Genomic DNA, 25,893 nt, shown 5'->3' on the forward strand with positions numbered 1-25,893 from the left:
TCTTCTGTAGTTTTCATATTCTCTCACAATAAAATGCATCACTTTTTCGAACTTAAGATTCACTTTTTCAAATGCATTTTTACAGGCTGTCAAAGTAGTATAATGCTGGTTTAGAAATGTAAAGGTTAAAGGTCAGTGTAAAGGTTGGGTGTATACAGTAGTGGCATTGTTGTCTGCACAAATAATGTTTCACCATTTTTTAAATCACTGTTTTAAAATCTTTTAACCACAGCAAGGAAGAGCGTTTAAACCGCAGGAAACTTTTGTCCTTGTCAGCCCAAGATGGTCACCGTGACAAGGAACGCCCTGTCAGCAATGGTGCTCTGGGCCGTCGGCCTACCCTCATCTGTCCTGACCGTCTTAAGGACTTTGGGGCTGAGGAATACCTCGATGTGGATGTAAAATGTTTGGAAACCAAAGTCACTGCGGCACCAGAGATCCAACTCATGTGCCCAGTCAAGCCCACCAAAAAGTTTGTCAGTGTGTGCACACCCATAAGCAACGTTCCTGCTGAGTACCTTCGCTTTGAGGATATAAGCATGGCAGCACTTAAAATCCAATCAGGGGTACAAAAGACTCCATGTACAGTAAGTCAACCTCTGACTCAACTATACTGTTTATACCATCATATTACACTGTACCATCCCTTATCATAGGACAGTTGATATACCTAAAAGCAACACATATCTAAAAACCTTTTCTCTCAGTTTTAGAGCCAATTCCTGTTTGAACTTCTCTCACTTGAGATTATCTATAATTTATTGGGAAAAGTAACAGAAGTACAGAGCCTCACAGTATACCATTCTGTCTTACAGTACTCTAGGCTGTCCAAGCAATATGGCATGGAAATCTTCCTGAAGAAGGAGCACCTGAACTATACTGGATCTGTCAAAGAGAGAGGAGTTCTTCACCTCCTTTCCTCCCTAACACCAGTAAGTCAGTACTAAGTCAGTACTAGTTGCAGGATATGCAAGTGATCACAATAAATAAATAAATCACGATTATGCATGTCACATTCTTATCCTAGTCCTTGTTATCATCAAATGAGTAATACATGCTAGAATGTATTTTCAGGACAGTTTACATATATGTGGGAGAGTGCATGGATCAGGAGTGCCCTGACATAAGGTCATCAAGGTACTTGTCATCCCTCAGGCAAATTGACTGAACTCAGCTCCACACTCTGACCACTGACTGGCTTTGCTGGCAAGCTGGAGTTGTTTGTGTGTCCAAATAGGCTTATGCCATCACCAGCCAGGATTACAGGGTTGCCTTCTTGTTTTATTTATTTGCAGGACATAGTGATCTAAACGTTAGCATAGGTTAGTGAAGGTTTTTTGGATGAAGAAAATAACTAATTCAGTTCACTGCTTCCATTTTCAGTTTAATGAAGCACAGGGATAAGGTAGGCTACAGCATAAACATGCACTATTGCTATTACTTATATCAGTGTCAATTTCTGAATATGGTGGCATAGATAAATGTAGTAAATATGGTAACTAGTTTATATATTACATGAAATATTGAGTTAAATGCATACGAGTAGTTTATAATGTGTAATTGATTGATATGGTAATTCAAAGTCCTTTAGTCTGTGGAAATAAGATCAGGTAAAAGAACATAGAGATCAGGGGGGTTTTCCTTTGATTTAAAAAAGTAATTGACAGGTCTATGTTCTAACTCGGTTTGCAGAAAAACGATAGACTTTAAAGCTGTAAAATGTGGGTACAAAGGAGTCATACGTAATTACTTTCAGAAAGATAAGTAAGAATTACACTGTATGTTAAAAAATGAACAAAACAATGACATGTGCCATATGTTACAACCTTGACGCAGGCAAAGAGAAAGTCTGGGACAGTTGTAACAATGAGTCCAGCAACATTTTTCAAGACAAAACTGAAAAATGAAGACAATGTGCAATCGATGTTTAATCAGCACCAATTCAATAACATTTTATTGCTATAGCCCCAAAGAATCAAATTGTCTCAAGGTGCTTTACAGAGTCCAGGGCCTCAACACCTCTCGAGCAAGATCGAAGGCAACAAGGGGAGAGGGAGAGAATGCCTGGCATGGTGTATGGGAATTTTGTTATTGTTTAGTTTTGTTGAGTTGTGTTTAGTGTTGTTGGCTGACATGGTGCCTGGGGATTTGAGTTTTACAGGATAGCAGGGATGGCAGGATATGACAACAGTGCACAACTGGCTGCAGCAGCTGCAACATGCGATGCAGGCTGTACTAGGGATGCGTAAAGGCCCTCATACATAGTTCAACATGTGCTGCAGGCTGTACTCGGGATGCGTAAAGGCCCTCCTACATGCGCTGTCTTAAGCCCACTGCTGCTAAATACAACAAAATGGCTGACAAAAAGTATGAAGTATGTTGTGACAGGTGTCAGATGTTGATGCATTATTCAAGATTATAGGATGCACTAAAGAGGAATGTCTTAGATTTAAAGATGGAAAGGATGGAGGCAGAAATATTATTTCACAGGAGAGGAGGCAGAAGGCAGAAGGCTCCTCATCCTATTGTGCTTTTTGATATTTTTGGAATTACAAGGAAACCTGGGGCCGTATTCACAAAGAATCTTAGGGCTAAAAGTAGCTCATAAGTGGCAAATTTAGGAGAAACTCCTAAAAATAATGGGCGTGTCAGTCTTAAATTTAGGACTCCTATTTTTTTTTACTAAGAGCAATTCACAAAGTATTTTATCCCTAAAAGTAGCACCTAAGTCTAAAACAGCTTAAAACTCCTCATGAGGACTCCTAAGTCACTAAGACTTATTCACAAAAAAATCGTAAGATGGCTGCAGCCGACTTGGAATTGATAAAAGACATTGCTTAAACCCTGAAGGTATTAATATTGTCGTAGAATTAGCGCGGGATGCAATGACGCCTTTAAACAACGATGTGTACCTAAGTGAAATGTTTGGAAACATAAAGATAGCCTATTTGGCTTCGCGGAAAACGCAAATGACGACACTGGGAATCATCAGTCAGCCGTTTAATTCATCAAACTATCAACGCACTGTAGACCCCACATCATCCAACAGTTTATCCAGTTGCCTTTGGACAATCGCCAATTACACAAGATCAAAATAAATTCCATGGCGATCGCAGGAATGTCCAGTGACGGGACACACATTACAATAATTGCCCCATCAAAAGATGAGGACGTTTTCGTCCACCGTGGCCTGGATGTACCGATGACTCGTGCATTTCAACGGTGAGCGGTCTGCAGCAGGTTTTTGAGAACTTACCAGCTGGATGCCGCTGGGGTGACAGTGGCTATTGGTCCTGGGACCAGTAGGCTTTCGCTTAGGCTACGTTTCACGTTCGTTTCGCTTGAAGGGCCGTATGTGCTGATATTTGAAGTGGTCAAGGGCTGGAAATATAATAGCCTAACAGTTTGCTGGGTGCTTTAATTATTACTGCCTTGATTACATGCAATTGCCATATTTTATGTTGATCGCTTTCTTTTTCTCTTAACGTGCAAAGTGTCATTCCCGTTGGATGCACAAACTTGTCATCATGCGTGTGCATTCTGCTAACTGCACTGTCCATAACTATTTAATATGACTTAATTTGAAGCCTAGCTTATTCTCTTATTTTCAGTTGATATAGTGGGATTGTTAGAGGGACGTCACGAATGAGTTTTTAATGAGAGAGCCTGTCAACAACCAATCACCGTCCTCACCCCTTCTAAACTCGTGCATGAGAATCGACGTCATCCATAGCAACGGTGCTTTTATCTTAAGCTTAGGAGTTTGTATTATCCTTAGTATGAGTAGGTCTCAGAGGCGTTGTGAATCACTTTTAAGAAATTACTCCTACGTAAAATGTTTTAGCGCGAGTTAGGAGCACTCTTAGTGATAAGATAAAAAGCTTTGTGAATACGGCCCCTGAACTCTAAGAATGAAGTGGTCTTGGTTGGAAGTAGGGGACAATTTATTCCTTAATGTAACTTGAAGCTAAGTCTTTTAGAGCTTTGTATGTTATAAGGAGTACTTTAAAATAAATGCTACTTTTGGAAGGGACAATTCTCCTTTTGACAGTACAGCTAAGATTTGCGAGCAGCAGTGTTCTATAAACTTTGGAGGGTCTTTATTGAGTTGTTCTGTCCTGTCAGAAGAGCATTGCAGTAGTCACAAAGTAATAAAAGCATGGATCTCAGAGGGGTAGAATATTCAGATTTTAGGAATAGTAAGTAGGTAGTATAGTCAAGTAAGACATCTTGGTTGATAAATACACAGAGACTTTTGATGCTCCTGGATGTTAATAAGATGCCATCGAGTGTGGGTAGCTGGCTGGATAATGTCATTCTCAATTGTTTAGGGCATACAAGCATAATCTCTATCTGAATTAAGGAGCAGGAAGTAGTTAGTCATCCATGCTTTCACATCTTTCAGGCAAGCTTCTATCTTAGGTCATTGTACAATTTTGTCAGGTTTCATGGATAGGTAAGGTCGGTTGTTAGCATAATACACTAAGTTGATGCCATGCATCCTTATAACAGCAACTAAGGGTAGCATGTACAAAGAGAAGAGCAAGGGTCCAAGCAAGGAGCCTTGGGGAGCTCCATGACTTACTTTGCTTTGATTGGATGGCTCATTGTGGACTTGAACAAACTAAAGACGGTCAGAAATACCTAAACCAGGGTAGGGCACAGCCAAAATAATGTTCAGATTTCTGTAGGAAAGAATGATGATCTATATTGTGGAAAGCAGCACTAAGATCTAGAACTGGGCAAAGTGCGGCCCCAGGGCCATTTGCGGCCCCTTGACTGTCCCTGACCGGCCCCCGGAGGTCAATGGTAAATTAGGAATCAAATGTTAAACGATAAAAATTGATATTACTATTAATTTGTATACTTATACTATTTTGTTGCAAGCTTGCTCTTGTGTGTTTTTGTGTGCCATGTATATTGGTCGTCTGGGCACACCTTTAATACTGCAAAAACATGCTCATTTTTCATGCTGAATTGAGTTTAGCCTATTGGTCCGGCCCTCCACAACAGTCCCACTATCTCATTTGGTCCCTTGGGAAAATTATTTGCCCACCCCTGGACTAGAAGAACCAGTATTGAAATGTACCCATGATCAGATGTGATTGGAAGGTCATTCAGAACTTTCATTTATAAAATTGTCTCAAGGCCTGAACTCCCTGTAGCAAAATGGCAATAGGAGCAAGAAAAAACCCACAGGTAGAAACCTTAAGCAGAAACTTGGCTCATAAAGGGTTGTGGCAGAAGGGGAGGCAGGATTCTAGGAGTACACCAGGTTCTGGGGGTGTTATATAGGTCTTTATAGTGTTTCTCAAATTGTTTCAATTATGTTATTATAATAGGTCATTAAATCGTCACTGCTATAGGTTATAGGAATGGAATGTTTGATTTGCACTGCAGTGTTAAATGGTGAGAAACCTTAAGTTGTTTTTATTGTTTTCAATCAATGAAGAAAAAATTCTGATTTCATATCAGAAAGTGCTTTATAAAGCTTGCAAAGCCATTTTTCCATGCTAGGTGGAATCATTCTTTGTACAGTGTCTATTTACTTTTTTTAAATGTAAGCAAAAAAAAGTCAAACAAACTACTTTTATGTACAAATACAAACATCTACAGAGGTTGGTCAGCCAATATTTTGTTTCAGCGCCAGGTATTAGCATAAACGTGATTTTATTGGATAGAGGCTGTGCTGCTGTATTTGCATAAATGCGATTTGAGCTGGTAATTCTCTTCTCCTGCCTGTTCCAGCTGTCGAGTAGCTTGGTTCAACTGGGCCACAATGCTCTTTTTATAACTTTTCTCCTCGATTCTGCATTGCGTTGTGCGTGTTAATTTGTAGTCTAGATTCAGTTTTTTGGCTCTCATCCCTTTTGGCAGACATTGCTCTTCTTGTGGCAGTTTGTTTCTGATTTATGGTATTGTCCCTTGCAAAGTAGCCTCGCTATTAATGATGGCAGTAAGGGTGGGAAGGTCAAGTGACAAAAGCGCTTAAGGACTGTGTCCAAATTTGTGACTCAGTCTTTCAGGGTTTCAATTCTGGACTTCTCTTGTGCCTCTCGCGACCTATGGGATGTGGTACTCTCCATAATTGCTGTGGGCCTACCTCTTTTTTGGTCAGTTTTACTCATCCACCTGCTGTCACCATTTGGTTAACCTGGCTATAGCCTCTTGTGGTTGCTTTACTGTAGTTGCTGGCTGTGGGAGACTTGTTGTTGCTGCTGCTTGGAGTTGAGGCTGTCTGTTGGTAACGGTCAACAGATCCATGTGCCGCTGTTGGTCGAGGCTGTGTTAAGGGGGTCTATTGATCAGCCTGGGACCACTCCAGTAAGGCCTCCAATGTTGTCTGCATTAATCTTATCCATAATATAGCTCCAGTCTCCAGCCACTATTTGTTTTAGTTTATAGATCATAAGATGTTATCTGTGCTCTCCCTGGGCTAGCTTTTGGTTCATATGTCATGGACTGCACCTTTTGTATGCTCTAAGGGGCTCCCTTCCACTAGGAAGACCTGTTTTTCTGAAAATACTGGTAATTGTATGGTGTTTTGTAGGTTTAAAATCTAATAGTGTCTTAATTCTTAGATATATTTTGGGTTTAAAATCTACTAGTGTCGTCTAGATTTAATAGTGTCTTAAAGCCAGGCCTTCTTTTTATAGGCAATTTTCTGATTGCCTTCTTTTTCATTCCCTCATGGCTAAGGGGTTTGAAGGGAGGGTCCCAGCACCTGTACACCCAACAACCTGCTATATTCCCACATAGATATGGAACATTTTCAGTTGATTGATTTTATAATTAGATTATCATAGGGTGACTCTTTTCCTTTGTGGTATGCTTAAGTGCTCAATTCGATCTCATCTTCTTTCAAGAGTTCCTTCTCTATTCGTACTGGGATTTTACCTCATTACTTTAGCATCGTTTGGACCAGTGGGAGCACACAGCATGACACCTCTACACATTACAGCTATCATTAGTACCATTCCTTATCGCTACCTCTTCACATTACAGCTATCATAAGTACCATTCCGTATCGCTACCTCTATACATTACAGCTATCATTAGTACCATTCCTTATCGCTACCTCTTCACATTACCGCTACCATTAGTACCATTCCGTATCGCTACCTCTACACATAAGAGCTATCATTAGTACCATTCCGTATCGCTACCTCTTCACATTAGAGCTATCATTAGTACCATACCTTATCGCTACCTCTACACATGAGCTATCATTAGTACCAATCCGTTTCCGTTTTGGGGCGTTATAAACGGCTATGCGGTCTTTTTGGATTACTTGCTTAGCTGACTACTCAAGCCATTGGCAAAACATGCACACTATTTCACAGTCTCCCACTGTGATGTTTAATTTAGACATTTATCTTTCCCTCTTCTTATTTTTTTAGCTAATTATTCTGCTAATTAGGGTCTGCTGTCAGGTCTATCTGGTCTTCTGCATGACTTACCATATCTCTCCCTGTAACATCCGTACTATCACTACTTATTTGCGACCTGGAGGTTTGCCTAGGCGTTGAATCTTTGCTTTTTCGTATGGGCTTTTCGTATGGACTTTCTGCAGTGCGGTTTCCCCAGCTTCTTCTGTAATCTGAATTGTCTCCTGTGGGTTCTGTATGGGTTGTCTGCATTGCAGCAATGATTAAGATCAAATCAAAATGTGTTACCTTCAACCTTGAGTGCAGTTGCTTGATACATGGTTTGGTTAGTACATGTTCTCATAGCTGTGCTATGGGCAAAGCATTCATTCAATTGAGCCTACTCTACTATATGCTATTCCATTATGTCTGCGATTATTTTAGCCAGCTATGCCTTCAAAGTTGCATTTGTCTGTTCTACAGTCCCCTGAGACTGCGGATGATACACACACCCAAACCTGCTTTCAGGAAAAAAAAAATCTTTACATAAAATATTTGCCACTGATCTAGCGTCTCGTCTCACCGTGGGTGTTGCCTCTATCCATCTGTTGAAACAACAGACTACGTCCAGAATGTACTTGTACCAATATAGGTGCCGTCCCTGCCCCTCCTGCTGCCTCCTTAGCAGCTTTGTCTTTCACAACAAGTCTGTCTTTTTTTTGATGTGCTAGACATTTCATTATGGCTACTGCTATGGGTTGATGCATGGCCAACACTTAGGGTCAGGGACGTGCACAGGAGTGGGTTAAGGTTGCTCGGGCAACTGCCCGTTTGCCCTCCTCGACTGAAGTTGCCCCTCCGAAGGAAATATATATATTTGGGATTAGGGGACAGGGGTGTGGTAGCAACGGTTAGTAAGAGTTTAAAATTATATTGGCAAAATTTGCAATCAGATGACGGGGCGTGGCAGCCGCAGTGACAAAAAATAATGTGTTGTCCCTTTTTCCTAGGGCAGAGCAACTGCCCTTCAAAATTCCTGTGCACATCCCTGCTTAGGGTGATGGCTTGCCCATGTCTGATGGGCGTGCCATTAGATCAACAGCAGCATCTCTGTTTCCAATCATTGCCAATAGACATGGCAAACTCCAAATGCGTATGCCGGATCTGTATATACATTGATCCGTCTTCCCGTGGCCAAATTGCTTGCGGCCTTTAATTAATTGATTTCAGCAAGCTGGGCAGAGCATGGCTGTGCAATCTTTACTGTTTGAACTCTTGAAAATGTTTCATCAGCGTTTAACTGTATAACTCCATAGCCTTTATGAGTAGGCCTACCTGTGGCATCTCTTAAACAGGAACCATCTATAAATAATGTGAGATATGCTATTATAAGTCAGCTGAGTAGATCTTGAGTAGCACCCTTAAACACTTGAGTAGTTAGCACAGTCATGAGGAGTTCCGTCACAGGGCAACACAAGCCTGGTCCCGTGGTTCACTGAGTTCGGGTGGTGAGAGGATTAACTCGTATGCTGTTCGTCTAGCCTGTGTTAAAACAAATCGTGGGCTTGTCAGTAGAGAATGTAGCTGATGGGACGTATAAGGCAAATACTGCAGCTGCTAGACTCTGATAACATTGTCCAACTTGGTGGTTTAATATGCCTGTTTTCCTTTTGTTGTTTCTCGCATTAGCACAGCGCTCGCATATTCTGCCCTCTCTGCTACATATAGATGGGATGGTTAAGAATAGTCAGGATTCCCTAATGCTGTGGAAGGGTGCATATCTCCTTTTAATGCTTCAAATCCCCTCTCTGCCTCTTCTGTAGCTGGGCTGTGTTGTTAACTTGACCTGCTGTTCTAATCATAGCCCTCAAGGAGGCCTTCTTAAAAGCATAGTTGCAGATCCATGAGTGGCTGTCAATGTACATAGTCTTTTTGTTGATCAAATCTTCTCAGCATGTACAGTAATCATTGTGCAGCTGTCGTTCATTGTACCAAAGGGTACAATGATATGCCAGTGTTGGTGTTCTTCCACTTGTTTTCATCTGTGACACATTTTCCACATGTGATGTAACCTGTATTCTTGGGGGAGGATACGCATCCAATATATCCGTGGTTCATCCGATTGGTCAGCTATTAGGACGGCCAACATAGGTAGCATTTTCAAGGGCACCTCATTCGGTAATCAACAAAGAGGCCATTTCGGCTGCACATAATGTTTGCTTTTAAAGGGCACAAACTATCTCTTCCTGAACTGAACATTTGGTTTAAATTAAAAAAAATTGTTAACTGGGATGTCCACAGAATATAGTAATGGTGCAACTATGGTCTTTCCTGCAATCAGCATTGGGATGGTTTGTGTTAGTGGTATTATTTGTTTTCCCAAAGAATCCTACAGTCTTAATGGATTACACAAAGAGGGGGAGGGTTGAGCTGCTTTTCCTAATGCATGAATATGCACCTGTGTTCACCATACAAGTGTGTTCTTGGTCGTGTTTCACTACTGGTATTGTGGGTTCATCATGAGGCAGTGTTTAGATAGCTTGTAGTATCGTCTCCCCCTCAAGCTTCTCTGGGCATTCCTAGTAGTAGATGTCACTTGTGTTTTCCCATGGGTTGGTTAAGCCTTCTCACTTGTGATGACCCATTTGCCTGCACCCCCAGCATTCATTGGGAGGTTGTTCATTCGAATTGGAGGCTGACTGAAAACACCAATTCCAAGGGTTCTGGTATCCTCCCGAATGAGGTCTGCCTCTTCGCTGCATAGGTCTTCCTCTGCCTCCTATTTGGTTTACATTTACCTGAATCTGTGGCAAATTTGGAATGACTGTAGGGGCCTAAGGTGGCACCTTTTTTCTGTTCCTTTTTCTGTTTTTCTGTTCCCACTGTCACCACAGGAGCTTGGGTCTTTGTCTTTCTTTTGTTTGACCAACTCTCCTATTTGAAGTTGTGTCAATTTTGTTTCTTGCTTCTCCCTTCGGTGCCCCCCCCCACACACACACACACATACACACACATTGTCCAGAGGTTTCTGTGCTTTGAGTGGCTTCGCCACCATTAATTTAAACAGGCTTTGTGTAGTCTGAGACTATGTGCACACGAAGTCTAGTTTGTCTTCGTCCGCAACGTGCAGAATACCAATAGCCCTATCATAAATACGAACACTCTCTATCCGCACACGGTTTCCGCAACGATCGAAGTCTGGGGTAGAAAGTGAGCAGATTTGAATCGGTACGGGGGCTGGTGTTCGTCTGCACTGTTTCACGCAACCTGATGACGTCATTGCCCAACGTGATCGTTTCGCGATCTCCAACCACAATATACTGTATATAGCTTGTTCTCCCTCAAAATCTCACTCGTGTTGGGCCTCGAATTCACTAACATTAACCCAGCCTTCTGATTTTTGATTAGCCTCCTATCTTGATATAATTCTTCTTATTTAGACGTAACATAACTTTCATGACCACAAATATAAATTGGCCAGCGATTTAATTTGCTTTTTTATTCATAAATGTATGTAAAATGGTCGCAGCAAAGGCTCATGGGAAATGGGATGACAGACATGTCATGTTGTACTGTTCCAAACTCTTTATTATCAATAGAAAAAATAATTATTTTTCTCATATCCTTTACCCCACAAACAGGGAACGTCCCCAGGACGTTAACAGGACATTCGCAAGGTCCCCAATCGTCCCCAATTGGTCCCCGCCACAACGTTCGCTAGAGGACGTTACCAGAACGTTTTAGACGTTCGTAGCAAGTCTACGTTTGGTCCTTCTGTGACGTTCGCATGAGTCTTAAATTGGACTTTTAGAGAACCTTATAATTTGGTCTGTCAGCACACCTCCCCAGGACGTCATTTAAAAACGTCCCCGTAACCTTTACCTGCAGGTCCTCTGCCTGACGTTCGCATCAGCCTTAAAACGGACTATTAAGGAACGTTATAATTTGGTCACTCAGCACACGTCCCCAGGACGTCATTTAAAAACGTCCCCATAACCTTTACCTGCAGGTCCTCTGCGTGACGTTCGCATGAGCCTTAAAACTGACTATTAAGGAACGTTATAATTTGGTCACTCAGCACACGTCCCCAGGACGTCATTTAAAAACGTCCCCGTAACCTTTACCTGCAGGTCCTCTGCGCGACGTTCGCATGAGCCTTAAAACGGACTATTAAGGAACGTTATAATTTGATCAGCACATGTCCCCAGGACGTCCTTTAAAAACGTCCCCGTAACCTTTACCTGCAGGTCCTCTGCGTGACGTTCGCATGAGCCTTAAAACGGACTATTAAGGAACGTTATAATTTGGTCACTCAGCACACGTCCCCAGGACGTCATTTAAAAACGTCCCCATAACCTTTACCTGCAGGTCCTCTGCGTGACGTTCGCATCAGCCTTAAAACGGACTATTAAGGAACGTTATAATTTGGTCACTCAGCACACGTCCCCAGGACGTCATTTAAAAACGTCCCCATAACCTTTACCTGCAGGTCCTCTGCGTGACGTTCGCATCAGCCTTAAAACGGACTATTAAGGAACGTTATAATTTGGTCACTCAGCACACGTCCCCAGGACGTCATTTAAAAACGTCCCCATAACCTTTACCTGCAGGTCCTCTGCGTGACGTTCGCATCAGCCTTAAAACGGACTATTAAGGAACGTTATAATTTGGTCACTCAGCACACGTCCCCAGGACGTCATTTAAAAACGTCCCCATAACCTTTACCTGCAGGTCCTCTGCGTGACGTTCGCATCAGCCTTAAAACGGACTATTAAGGAACGTTATAATTTGGTCACTCAGCACACGTCCCCAGGAAGTCCTTTAAAAACGTCCCCGTAACCTTTACCTGTGGTCCTCTGCGGGACATTCGCATTTGGTCCTTCCAAAACGTCCCCTTGACGTCCTCTGATGGTCCTCTCTGAACCAGAAAAATGTTTTTCATTTGACCGACATTTTAATGAAAAGCCGGCCAAATATCTAACCTATTTCTGCTTCTAAATTAGCCTATTGAAGAGAACTGACCGCCTGCATAGCTTAAATAATAACATAATCAGGTAGTTTAGAATGCAACATGTTTATTTTCCTAAGTTTACAATGGAAAACAAAAACATTTATGTCTGATGCGCGTCAATAAGTGGCCTTTAAGCGCAACCTGCTGTGGCGTTAAAATGAGCGCCGCAACATGGTCATTGCTCTGTTCAATGAGTCAGGTATTCAGTGTTTGGAAAGATCACTTTCTACATGAACTTGCTCAGTTCATTGTTCATAATTCAAAATTTTGAACTAAGTTCAAAGCTCCAATTTTCAATATGCTGCGAGTGCTATAATTTTTCAAAATCTCTGTCTGCAATACCGCTCGCGGCTCTTCGGCGCGCAGTAGGCCTATAATAAAAGGAAACGCGCAACACTGCAGGTATTACAGGACAAGTTCATCCTCGTCAGAAGGTTTACCCTCATCACTGTTGTTCAGTTCAGTTGGCTTCTGAAAAAAAGCTTTTAAGGCTAGTCTGCTTGGCCATGTTGGATCCTTCTCACTCAGTTCGCTCCTCGTTTGAAACCGAGGGTTTGCGCTTTATTTAAAATGCAGCATATGCGTGTTGTTAAATAACTTTCTAACGGCAGATTAGGCTGTTCCTTTAAAACATAATAAGGGCAGTGCACGTTTGCTTTATAGGCCTAAATATTAGAATTGTTGTCAAATCCAGATTCTGCTTGCGAGACGGGATTTTTAAAGAAATTCCAATCAGACAATTTGACCGGTGAGCTCTTCGTTCTGTTGCAGCATCTTTGAAGGCCTATGGAAAGCTCAATATGTTAAAGCTAGACACTTGGTCACCTTCCTATGTATGCATTGTATTGGAATCATGCAGACATTACATTTATAGCACAGATCAGTAAAGAAGCATTGATATTTATTTTATTTCATCATTCTTAGTTTGGCTAGTTATTCTGCCTCCCTGCCCGCACGTCCGTGATGTGCCATGGATGTTAATTTAAAAAGTAATCATTACGGAAAACCCTCAATGCGTAGTGACTGAGATTGCTACAATATGCTTTTCCTCAAACCCTCGGAAAAAAAGACTAAGTTTGTTGGCTGTCTCACACTGTGATAAACCTGTTAAAGTGACACAATCGTAATCAGACAGTGTTAGGACAGTAGGTAGCGATCTCGTTTAGTAATAGAAAGGTTTACGGTTCAATTCCCATGCCCGTAATCGTGTGTGTCTGTGTATGTGTCTATGCATATCATATGAAATGTGTAAAATAAATGAACTTGAACTTGTGTGTGTGCGCCCTGTAAGCAAAATGACGGCTCCGCGATCTATTATTATTTTATTTTCTTCATTTAGCTCAGCAAAAACGGTCGTGCCTGCTACGTCCGCGGTGCATCCTTGAATAACGTACCCAGGACGTCTAAAACACGTTTCCCAGATGTCACCACAATGCCCTCAGGACGTTCTTGCAACTTCCTGCAGAACGTCCCCAGGACCTATAGAAACACGTTCCCCAGACGTAACCACAATGCCCTCGGGAGGTGCTTGCAACGTCCTGCATAACGTCCCCATGACCTATAGAAAACGTTTCCCAGTTGTCACCGCAACGTCCTCGGGACGGTCTTGGAACGTCGTGCAAAACGTCCTAAAGTTGTCACGGGAACCATACACATTTACGTTTTTAGAACGTTCAGAGAGACCATTACAGGACGTCTAGGGGACGTAATTTTGCTTACAGGGTAGTCTGACCACTGATTTTATTATCCATCATAATGTAATGTTGTTAATTGGAGCTTGAATGTCTTGTGTAATGTGTTTATCCTCTTGCTGTGTAGTCTCTAGGTTTTTCACGTTTTTTCAGTTGTGTAAATAAAGCGCTAAAGCGCCACCCACAGGCGTGAGGTATGTACTACAGCCCTTTAAACACAATCTGGTGGCTCCGTTTTTACGCAAATCTCTCGTTGCCAGCCTCCGTATTTACGAAATGAAAAGATTCGATTGGTGTGAAAAGTCAATCCGATTCGGAGGCCCTTGACTTCGTGTGCATATGACCTGACACACTACCAGTCTCATCGTTCTATTTGCGTTGGAAAGTCTGACACTCGTCAACACTTCCCCTTCCAGTTTGGAAGGATCAATGTTATCTAAATATTGCTTGCACAGCTCCACCCATATTCCTGGACGGAATGCCCAAAACCACAGGTCGTCCATTGTGTTTACCTATATTGTTGCCTGAAGGCCGGCCCCATGGAATATTTCATCTGTTATCGTTTATCCAACCGTGTGTATGAGCAAAGCTTTCATATCTCTCAGTGCCAATCGTACTCCTGCCATACTTTCTTCTAGTGCTTTGATCCATTTATCCATCTGCTCCATCTGTGAGGGGTTGGCAGTCTGCCCACAGGCTAACCATGTCCATAAATGACCATGGTGAATAATTCCTTTAATCACCATTGGACACATTGCCCCAATGCATGTACCCTGCTCTCTGTTTGGCCTTTCAGTCCTGCTTCAGCAGTTACATGCTCGTCGAGTATCTTCCCGTTTCTGAGTGTCTTTGGCTGCTGGATGTATTCTTTTTGCACCCGGTCATCCATCACTTGCCACTAGTCTAGCTTCTCCTCATCACTGGATTCATGGTCAGGCGGGTCTTTCGGACGGGCCCCTAAGGCGTCCCAGTCAGGACAACCAGTTCCCAAATCCTGCTGTCGTTGGGGTCCTGAGAGCATGACACATGTACAGGGGTCGATGTCTTTTCTTCATAGGAGTCTGATTCTCTCACTCCCGGAAATTGGGATTTACGTTCTTTCATCAAGTCGTTTAGAGATTTACTCTAAGTAGGCTTGATAGCTTTTTTAAGGAGAGGATTAACTACTGCATGTTTGAGACAGGATGTCTCTATACCTGAGGACAGACAGTTGTTAATGAGAATACACACCTACAGAGTCCAAAACTTGTTTCAGGAGCGAGATATAGAGCGAGAAGGTTTTTTTTTTTCTATTAGAAACAGAGTCTATTAAGTGGGAGAGAGAAATGGGTTTAATGTTATTTAGCATAGCGGAGTTAACCTGGTGTGAAAGAGATGTCTAGTGCAGGCAGGGTGACAAGTGATGATATGGGTTTGATGTGATTTAGCACAGTGGAGTTAACCTGGTGTGAAAGAGATGTCTAGTGCAGGCAGGGTGACAAGTGATGATATGGGTTTGATGTGATTTAGCACAGTGGAGTTAACCCGGTGTGAACAAATCCGGCAGGGTGAGAAGTCATGAAATTGTCTGGGCTGCATTTTCTAATAAATGTGATTTATGAACACTTGAAAACTTTTTACTTATCTACAGGAAGTGTTTGCTTTTCGGTTCTATGAAAACAAAAACAAGTTTAGGAATTACTGATGCCATCCATTACTATGAAACTGTAAGAAAACAAGGTCCAAGCTTAGATTTAGTCTTATATGCACTTCAAGATTACAGTACAGTACATTACTATACTATATACCAGTGTTTCTCAAACTTTTTTAGACCAAGGACCACTTAGCCAATAAAAAAAAATTTGCGGACCATCGAACTAAATAGAAAATCCCCGGAACAACATGCCTACACAGACCTGGCGCCAGACAATTGTTAGCGGCACATGAATTTCGCGGGTGGGCTCTCCTTTTTTTACATACCGGTAGGCTGGTTATAGATATGACAATGCGCAAGGCAAAGCATCTGGAACCCTGCTCCATGCGTGACTTGGTTATTTTACAAACTATAGTTCGCTCACAGCCTCATACTCCATCACACACTCAGACAGGCCAATGTATCACAAAACACAACGATGCGCACAGTGGCGCAAAAAGTGGGTATGCGCTGTATACGGCGCATAGAGGCGCCGCACCATGGGGGCGCCGCACCATGGGAGCGCCAAAGCGATGGTAAAAAAAAAAAAAAAAAAAAAAAAACATGTTTGGGGTATGTAGCTGCTGTTGTGCGTTTCTAAATAATTTCTGCATTTCCTTAATTTTATAACATTTTGAGGACTAAACAGGCTAGAGTAGGCGCCTTATCGCTTAAGATTCCATAATAGAATTTTGACATGGAAGAGGGAGCGTGAGGCCGTGACCTCTAAACACACAAGCAGTTCGAACTAAGCTACGAGTAGTGAGTTGGTTGGATGGAAGATGGATAAAGCAAAAAATCTGTTGGGAGCTTTGGGAACAGAAAAAGAAAGAGGGAAAAGGAGAAGACATGTCAGGGGATGCGACAGCAATTAAATAAGTGGATGGTGAAAGGCAACAGGTAGGTTTTAAGGTGACTTTACGTTTGTGCTTGGAGGCTTGCAAATAATGTTAACAGACTAGCTAGAAGGCTAGCTAGCGTTTGCTAACATAGAAATGTAGCAGCCAAATGGGGGTTTATGGCTAGCTTAAGCCTCATCAGTTAGGCTGATGATAGCTACATTTAGATTTTGGTTAAACCCCTACTGTACCAATCCCATGTATGATACATCTCAATTTTATTAAGGCAAAAATAACAACTGGTAAATATAAGGTGGCAGACGGCCTCTGGTAGCATTCACAGTAAGTAACTAACAAGAAGCTGGAAACGTAGCGCCAAAATTGTTGCTGCATACCCCCCTGACACTGGGCAGTTGCACCCCTGGATGCGCATACCGACCGCAGTAATTCAGTACCAACAGTAGGCTAGCCCACTGGAAATAATACATGCCTCCTAGTAGACATCATTTCGGAATTAAGAGCTGTCATTATCGTACGTCACACAACACAGAATATAGTTATAATCTTGTTGTCTCCGCAGCGGGAGAAAAAAACCGCTGTTTGAATGCAGCTCCGCGGTGAGATAATGCCCAATAAGGCTGAACCATCTCGTCAGCGCACCTTCTCCTTGTCTGTGTCAGAGGCTTTCTCATTTAATTTTCTTTTCATAGTCCCTGTCTTAAGCCACCAATCCATTACCTTTTTAATAGATTAGGCAACACTTTATTAGAATAGGCTACTGGCTGTGTTCTCTTCGTTCTGAGTTGTATGTTAGAAATGTCGCAATAATTTGCTTTTGGCCGTCGCGGACCATTACGGGGCACTGGCGGACCACCAGTGGTCCGCGGACCACACTTTGAGAACGACTGCTATACTATACTATACTATACATGTATTGCAGTTACAGCAATTACATAGAAAATGTATGCAGTTGTGAAATGGCTCACTATATGTATGGCTGCACTTATTGTCCAGATTCATCGTAGCCCCACATAGCACCTGATAGGGTAGTTTGTGGTCTTTCTCTTCTTTGTTCTCTTCCTCATCTTGATGCTCCTCCACCACCCCTTTGGTAACATTTACATTGTAGGATCCATTGTTCTAAAGCGTAAAGGCACACCAATATCCCTTATTTATCTCCCTCTGGAACGAAATACTGTTTTCTGATTGGCTAATGGGGTGTGCATTAAGTTCGTGGAACCGCTCACCTTGGACGTAGTCCCAGTAGAAAAGTTAAAACGCCGTTCCATATCAATGCTCTTGAATGGTTACCATTGACAACCAACGTAACGTTTATTTTTTGACAGCTAGGATAATTTGAACCAAGAGGGCGGCGTGTTGGGAGAAGTTAGTGGGAAATGTTTTATGTGAATTAAGCTATCTACACGACTTTTTATAGGTCTGAATTGACTCGGTTAGTTGTTTATGTGCTACACGAATGTTGCAGAGTTTTGTAAGTCTTAACTGAAAGTCTCGAATATTATTTGTAGGCGGCTGCTAACGCTTAGACAAAAAATCCATTGAAACAAATAGTAGCAGCTAGCCTCACTGCTATTAATATAACGTTGCTCTCACACGCGAGTTAGTGGCGATATCCAAATCAATATAAACAAATATTAACAAAGTTGAAAGTGTCCCATTGTAGTTTTTATTTTAATGGCAGTCACTGGGCATCGGTGCGAGTCCAGCCTGAAAAACTATTGGACCCCAAGTGTAGTTGAGAGGAAGCGATGGAGTGACATTTTAACGGCCAGTGGTCCAGCTCACACGGTTGCCTGCTCCTCAACGCCTTGCTGTCGATTGTGAGCCTTCGACCAAAATTACCAAACTTGACCTCCCTGTTGCTCTGTCCAACTTCACCATCAAGGGAAATGTGGAGTTCAACTTTAAATAGTAAAACCTTATGAACAACACCTGTGTCCGTGTGTCCGTTTACAGAGGAGAGCTCATGAGTGTCACTTTGCAGCAATGCCCGGGGAAACTAAAGGTCATATGATAAGACCAGTTCCACGCACTACTTTCTCACTACTTTCTCTAAAGGGAGCACTAGGCTTCAAATCAAGAATTCATGAGGTTATTATGCATATTAAGTTTCCTAAAGATAAAGGAAATTCTAAATAATAATAATAAAAACATTTTTGGATGTTGTAAACGGGAGATAAGCGGGATAACGGCCTCCGAGCTGTGCAGTTCTACAAGGTTAATGGACTCCGCTGCGCGTCGTGGAGTTCTTTGCCCCGCAGCGTCCATTAACTTTCTAGAACTGCACAGCTCGTCGGCCGTTATCCCTTACTTATTGACTCTTCAATTTTGATTGGTATGTTCATCATTTTGATTGGTTTGTTAGTCATGTTTGGCATTGTGTTTCTACCATGAAAAAAAGATCTGCTAATTGAGTTGAGATGCTGATAACTTGATTTAATTGAATTGATAGCATGTGGTTGCTAAATGAGCGTACAGTGCATACAATTGTTCATTTGACCATTTTAGTGTAGGGTTTTGTAAAAGGGTATTGGTTTCGTGCTGTGAGAATTGGTCAAAGTTTATAAGCAATCGTAACAAACTATACTAAGCTAACTAACTATGAAGTTAAAACAGAGACTTTAAGTTTGGCATTGAAAAAAAACAAAATCGGCACTGATCTGGTCTCGTTCCGGCGCAACCTCCGCAACCTCTCTCCCACTCACTTTTCCTCCCTGGTTTCCTCTACTCTTCCACCTATATCCACCTTCTCCTCACTAGGTGTCAATGATGCCACAGAATCTCTCTGCTTCACACTGAGCTCATGCTTGGAAAGTTTGTGTCCACTTTCTACCAGACCTGCGCGAGCTACCCAGTCTCATTCATGGCTGAGTGATACCTTCCGAACGCAGCTCTCCAATCTCAGAGCGGCTGAGAGAAAGTGGCACAAATCTGCAGCACAGGACGATCTTGCAAGCTACCAGACACTGCTGGCCTCCTTCTCATCCAGCATCACTATCCCTTCCAACATCCTTCAAGCCATTTCCCCTGCCGTCTTACCGGCAATAACACAGGTGATTAATGCCTCATTTAATTCTGCAACGTTTCCTTCTTCATTCAAAGTGGCTCTGGTAACGCCGCTGCTCAAAAAGCCGCCTCTCGATCCCACTCAGGTGGAAAACTATCGACCGGTCTCACTTCTCACTCTCCTATCTAAAACACTTGAGAGGGCAGCCTCCAAACAGGTCACAGAGTTCCTGTCAACAAACAATCTCCTCGATCCAAACCAGTCTGGATTCAAAAGTGGTCACTCCACCGAAACAGCCCTGCTATCTGTGACAGAGGCCTTAAAAACAGCTAGAGCAGCAGCTCAATCCTCAGTTCTCGTCCTGCTTGACCTATCAGCTGCGTTTGATACAGTCAACCACCGCATCCTTCTGTCCATACTGTCAAGCAGTGTTTCCCCTACCATTGTATAAGGGGGGTGCCCCGCCCCCCCCAACGGCACCCCCCGCCCCCCCTGGAAGGTCAAGTTAACTTTACTTAATTGTATTTTCTATAAAGCGCCAGATCACAACGGATGTCATTTAAGCAGAGCCGGTTCAGACCTCCATGGGGCCCTAGGCAAAATTCTGTCAAGGGGCCCTCCTAACTGAACCCCCAAAATGTTCACAAAAAGGGACGCTTGACAGCACTGGCCTGAGAGACAGACAGAGAGAGAGAGAGAGAGAGAGAGAGAGAGACGAGGATGAGTTTACTTTGGCCTGGAGTCTGTGTGCCTACATATTGACTAAGATTGAAGTTTGTTTGCTTGGATAGCCCACAGGCAAATATAGACGCAGATACGATTTATTTCGTGAAATATTATGACAATAATAAACACTTATTAATAGAGTGAGATCATACCGAGAAATATCAAACTGTTGCTTGAAGTATTGGTTTGATGTTTCGAGGTTAGTACGTTGTTTATTATGGCATTTTACTCTCCTTTCATTTTATAAAGACACGGTCATTGTAAATCAAAAACATGCCGTTTTGTTAAGCTCAAGTCTTCTCACGACTCAATTTGTTTGCCTAGCAACCACTTCAGCTACCTGTCATTTAAAATAGCCCTGCAGTACCGGTTCTTTCAACACGCACACTACGCACGTTGCGTAGGGCCCCGCAAATGTATTATTTAATAAAGGCCCCGTGGGGAAAAAAAAAAAACGTGACAACGTAACTGTCCGTCGCGGACGTCAGATAGCCCGCCTGCAAACTAACCTAGCTGGCTATGCGTCTATCCATTACTTTCCATTTTGTTAAGTGCAATTGTAACTATACAAGGCTACAACTAAAATTATAGAAGCTAGCAAGACGCACACAGAGACCGGGGATCCCCAAGGGCTCACCGCCCTGTTGATGTAGGTCTAACACGGACTGTCCCTCCCTCTCTCCCACCAGGAGAGGAGAGTTAAAGGCTTTACCTGACTGCTGTTCCCGCAGTTCATTTTCAAGTTCCTTCCTCTTCCTTTTTTCATTCCCCGAGGGATAGCTCCGCTTCATCTTTCTACACTGATGATGCAATGATGCGCATGGCTATCTGACGTCCGCGACGGACAGTTACGTTGTCACGTTTTTTTTTTTTTCCCCACGGGGCCTTTATTAAATAATACATTTGCGGGGCCCTACGCAACGTGCGTAGTGTGCGTGTTGAAAGAACCGGTACTGCATTTAAGGATACCTTTCCTATAGAACAGGGGCCGTATTCACAAAGCCTTTTATCTTACCACTAGGAGTGCTCCTAACTCGCGCTAAAACCTTTTACGTAGGAGTAATTTCTTAAAAGTGATTCACAACGGCTCTGAGACCTACTCATACTAAGGATAATACCAACTCCTAAGCTTAAGATAAAAACTCCGTTGCTATGGATGACGTCGCTTCTCATGCACGAGTTTAGAAGGGGTGAGGACGGTGATTGGTTGTTGACAGGCTCTCTCATTAAAAACTCATTTGTGACGTCTCTCTAACAATCCCACTATATCGACTGAAAATAAGAGAATAACCTAGGCTTCAAATTAAGTCATATTAAATAGTTATGGACAGTGCAGTTAGCAGAATGCACAGGCATGATGACAAGTTTGTGCATCCAACGGGAATGACACTTTGCACGTTAAGAGAAATATAAAGCAATCAATATAAAATATGGCAATTGCATGTAATCAAGGCAGTAATAATTAAAGCACCCAGCAAACTGTAAGGCTATTATATTTCCAGCCCTTGACCACTTCAAATATCAGCACATGCGGCCCTTTAAGCCCTCCAATCTGATCAAAGCGAAACGAACGTGAAACGTATAGCCTAAGCGAAAGCTTACTGGTCCCAGGACCAATAGCCACTGTCACCCCAGCGGCATCCAGCTGGTAAGTTCTCAAAAACCTGCCGCTCTCCGTTGAAATGCACAAGTCATCGGTACATCCAACTGTTGGATGATGTGGGGTCTACAGTGCGTTGATAGTTTGATGAATTAAACGGCTGAATGATGATCCCCAGTGTCGTCATTTGCGTTTTCCGCGAAGCCAAATAGCCTATCTTTATGTTTCCAAACATTTCACTTCGGGACACATCGTTGTTTAAAGGCGTCATTGCATCCCGCGCTAATTCTACGACAATATTAATACCTTCACGGTTTAAGCAATGTCTTTTATCAATTCCAAGTGGGCTGCAGCCATCTTACGATTTTTTGTGAATAGGTCTTAGTGACTTAGGAGTCCTCATGAGGAGTTTTAAGCTGTCCTAGACTTAGGTGCTACTTTTAGGGATAAAATATTTTGTGAATTGCTCTTAGTAAAAAAAATTAGGAGTCCTACATTTAAGACTGACACGCCCATTATTTTTAGGAGTTTCTCCTAATTTCGCCACTTATGAGCTACTTTTAGCCCTAAGATTCTTTGTGAATACGGCCCAAGGGCTATAGCTTGTTCTTTTATTAAACACAATAAATAGCTTTGTGTTATTTATCTTATTTGCACGACGGCATGTCATTTTTGTCATGAGATGATCGCGCGTTTACAATTGTCCTCTGCTCTCTGTTTTGTTCTGTATCTGCCCCGATGCGCACACGTTACTTTCTGTTTGAAAATAAGATAGCAGTTAGTGTTTGCCGGCTGACGTGCAGCTCGGCTCCAGCTCGAGTGCTCACTGACTTTTCTTTTGGTGTACAGAATTTTCTTATTGTAAAAAAAAAACACATCTAAAATGCATATTTTGCACGCAATATATTTGGAAATACAGACAAAAAGCTGGGGTATTTATTCATGTATATTTTGTCATCACTCGATCTTGAGAGATGTCTTAAAGTAACGTTAATGTTCCAAACATGAAACATTCTAATGTGTGCACCCACTCTCGGAGAGTTACTAGCCAGACTAGCTGTAGCTACTGAAAGAATGCCATGGATCCAGCAAAGCGTAAAGCTAAACGAAAGTATGAAGATGAACACCGGGCGTTCTTGCCTGAAATATGCAGACGTCACTGTCGCATTTTAAAGCCTTGAACTTGGAGCACCGTCTCTCCACACACAACGCTAACTTAGCCCAGGAGTTCCTAAAGGCACAGAGCTGGGCAACCACAAGGTACATACAGTATGTACATACGTCAGTCAGAGAAACAGACTCGGCTTTTTGGGACATTTACGAAGTACTCTGAAACGGTCACGTTGACATTGTATCAGGTGTCATGGAATATTGCTCAATCAAAAAAAGTCATATAGTGAGGGAGAGTTTGAAAATTGAACAGAGGATATCTGACATTAACTATAATGAGCACCTATCTCAGCAAATGTCTTCAATATGTTTATTTTTGTGCCATATTTTAAATCTACATTTGTTAATTTCTCTTCCTAAAACCCACTTGAGGTCCCTATTTAAAAGGTTATTTTCAAAAAAAGGGAGGCAACTGCTGTGATTAAGCTCTTCTCCAGGCACAGTTTGTTTCTCTGCTTTGTTTTGATCACAGTCATTGCAGAGAAGGAGGCCTCACATAAATGTGTGGAGGCAAAGGGCAGTAGCTGCTCCTAAGCTTTGTCTCCCAGGTCAGGGTGCTCCTGCTTCACACACATCCAAAACAAAATCTCAGCAGATGTCTTCAATATGTTTATATTTGTGCCATATTTTAAATCTAAATTTGTTAATTTCTCTTCCTAAAACCCACTAGAGGACACTATTTAAAAGGTTATTTTCCAAAAAATCTTATGGGGGACCATGCCCCCAGACCCCCCTAGTTTTGCTGGGTTACAGGAAAAATAATAGGTTTTATGTAGGGGCCTATCCCCCTCAAAAGAGGGAAGCTCCCGCGAAATCAGGAATTTTTGGCCGAAAACCATCTCTCCCCCCCCCCCCCCCCCCCCAAAGCGGTGAACCTAGGGGAAACACTGTGTCAAGTATGGGCATCTCAGGCAAGACGCACTCCTGATTTGAATCGTACCTCACTGGGCGCTCATTCAAGGTGTCATGGCAAGGTCATCTATCTGTACCCCACCACCTCACCACTGGGGTGCCCCAGGGGTCGGTGATGGGACCAGTTCTCTTTGCCATCTACACCACCTCGCTGGGCCCCATCATCCGCTTGCATGGTTTTTCCTACCACTGTTATGCCGATGATACTGAACTGGTTCTGAGGACAACACTGTTTCAGCACGGATCTCGGATGTCTTGCTGATATATCCACATGGATGAAAAACCACCACCTTCAGCTGAACCTGGCCAAAACAGAACTGATGGTCTTCCCAGCCAAACAGTTCATCCACCACAACATCAACATCAACACTGACTCTTTATCTCTGGCTCCATCCAAAACAGCAAGAAACCTCGGGGTCATTATTGTTGACCAACTAACCTTCACAGCCCACATCGCCTCTGTCGCCAGGTCATGCCGCTTTGCGCTATACAACATCCGCAAAATCAGGCCGTACCTAACCCAGTACCCACCTGCTGGTGCAAACCTTGGTGAGTTCCCGCCTCGACTACTGCAACGCCCTCCTAACGGGCCTGCCGGCATGCGTGGGAAGACCACTACAGATGATCCAGAACACGGCGGCACGTCTGGTGTTCAACCAACCAAAGAGGGCACATGTCACCCCGCTACTCACTGAGCTCCACTGGCTGCCGGTAGCTGCTCGCATCAAATTCAAGTCACTCATGCTTGCCTACAAAGTGCTTGCTAAGTCTGCTCCCACCTACCTAAATGCTCTTGTAAGGGCAAATGTTACACCCAGGACGCTGCGCTCATCCAGTGAGCGTCGCCTGGCACTGCCCCCGGTGCAAGCATGGCAATCCAGACTATTCTCAGTTGTAGTTCCACGTTGGTGGAACGACCTGCCTAGCACTACCAGAGCAGGGGCGTCCCTCTCTACCTTCAAGAAGCTCTTGAAGACCCAACTCTTCAGAGAGCACCTCCCTTCCTAACTGGCACCTTGGCTTAACCTGCACTAAAGCAGTAACAGGCCCGCACTTCTTATTCCTTCTATGTCGTTTTCATTTTTTTTTTTTTTTTAAATAAGCAGTATTTATTGTTACACCAGGTTTTAATGCTCTTAGCTTGATTGTTCTCTCCCTTGTACGTCGCTTTGGACAAAAGCGTCTGCTAAATGACTAACTGTAAATGTAAATGACTAAATGTGAAAAAACTTTGGGCACTGTAAAGATGTATTGATGTTTTTTTGTTTATTCAAATGTGCTTTTTCAATGACAATCTTTTCTTTGTTTCTTCATGTCAGCCTTTTCAGTGCGTTTATTTTTTTAATGCTTTTTTCAAGGCTAGTATTTTTCAATGTCAACTTACTGTCTGTTTTGCCGTGGAGGGGTGGGGTTTGATTGGAAGGGCAATAATTAGGTGTTTTGCATAAATCCTGTGGCCAACGTTTCTCTGAATAAGGGCCGTGGCCGGGCATATGAGGATTGTAAAAAGAAGACGAGAAAATCCCATGATGATCATGTTCAATTACATATTGACAAGATTACAAATGTATCCACAAAGAATTTTCATTGATAATTTAACACTTGATGATGAACTATGATACCTAGCCAGACTACAAAAAGATTCTCATTGAAAACACATCAGAATAAATAAAAAAAAAGTTTCAAGTTTTTTTTTATCAATGCCGATTTAGTTTTTTCAATGCCTAACTTAAAGTCTCTGTTTTGGCTCCATAACTAGCCATTACTTTGCAAGGGAAGTCTGCTGGCTGTTTGATAGTGTTTGACAATTTCCCTCCAATACCTCTTCAAGTATAGACTTAAAAATAATAATAATAATATTGCACTGTAGAAGGTCA

The 25,893-nt window shown here is 42.6% G+C and overlaps 1 protein-coding gene across 1 annotated transcript in view; it reads left to right on the forward strand.

Annotated features, from left to right (window-relative positions):
- Positions 1 to 311: 311 nt before the first annotated feature.
- The window catches only part of LOC308372945 (L-threonine ammonia-lyase), a gene marked incomplete at its 3' end in the record, with an annotated part of 58,510 nt that continues 32,928 nt past the window's right edge, over positions 312 to 25,893 (forward strand). The window contains exons 1-2 of the mRNA XM_080848307.1: positions 312 to 587; positions 816 to 932. Of these exons, the coding sequence (XP_080704433.1) occupies positions 447 to 587; positions 816 to 932 (258 nt within the window). The 5' untranslated portion in view covers positions 312 to 446. The remainder of the gene's footprint in view (positions 588 to 815; positions 933 to 25,893) is intronic.

This window comes from Sprattus sprattus (assembly GCF_963457725.1).
Source record: "Sprattus sprattus genome assembly, chromosome: 12".
NCBI lineage: Eukaryota > Metazoa > Chordata > Actinopteri > Clupeiformes > Clupeidae > Sprattus > Sprattus sprattus.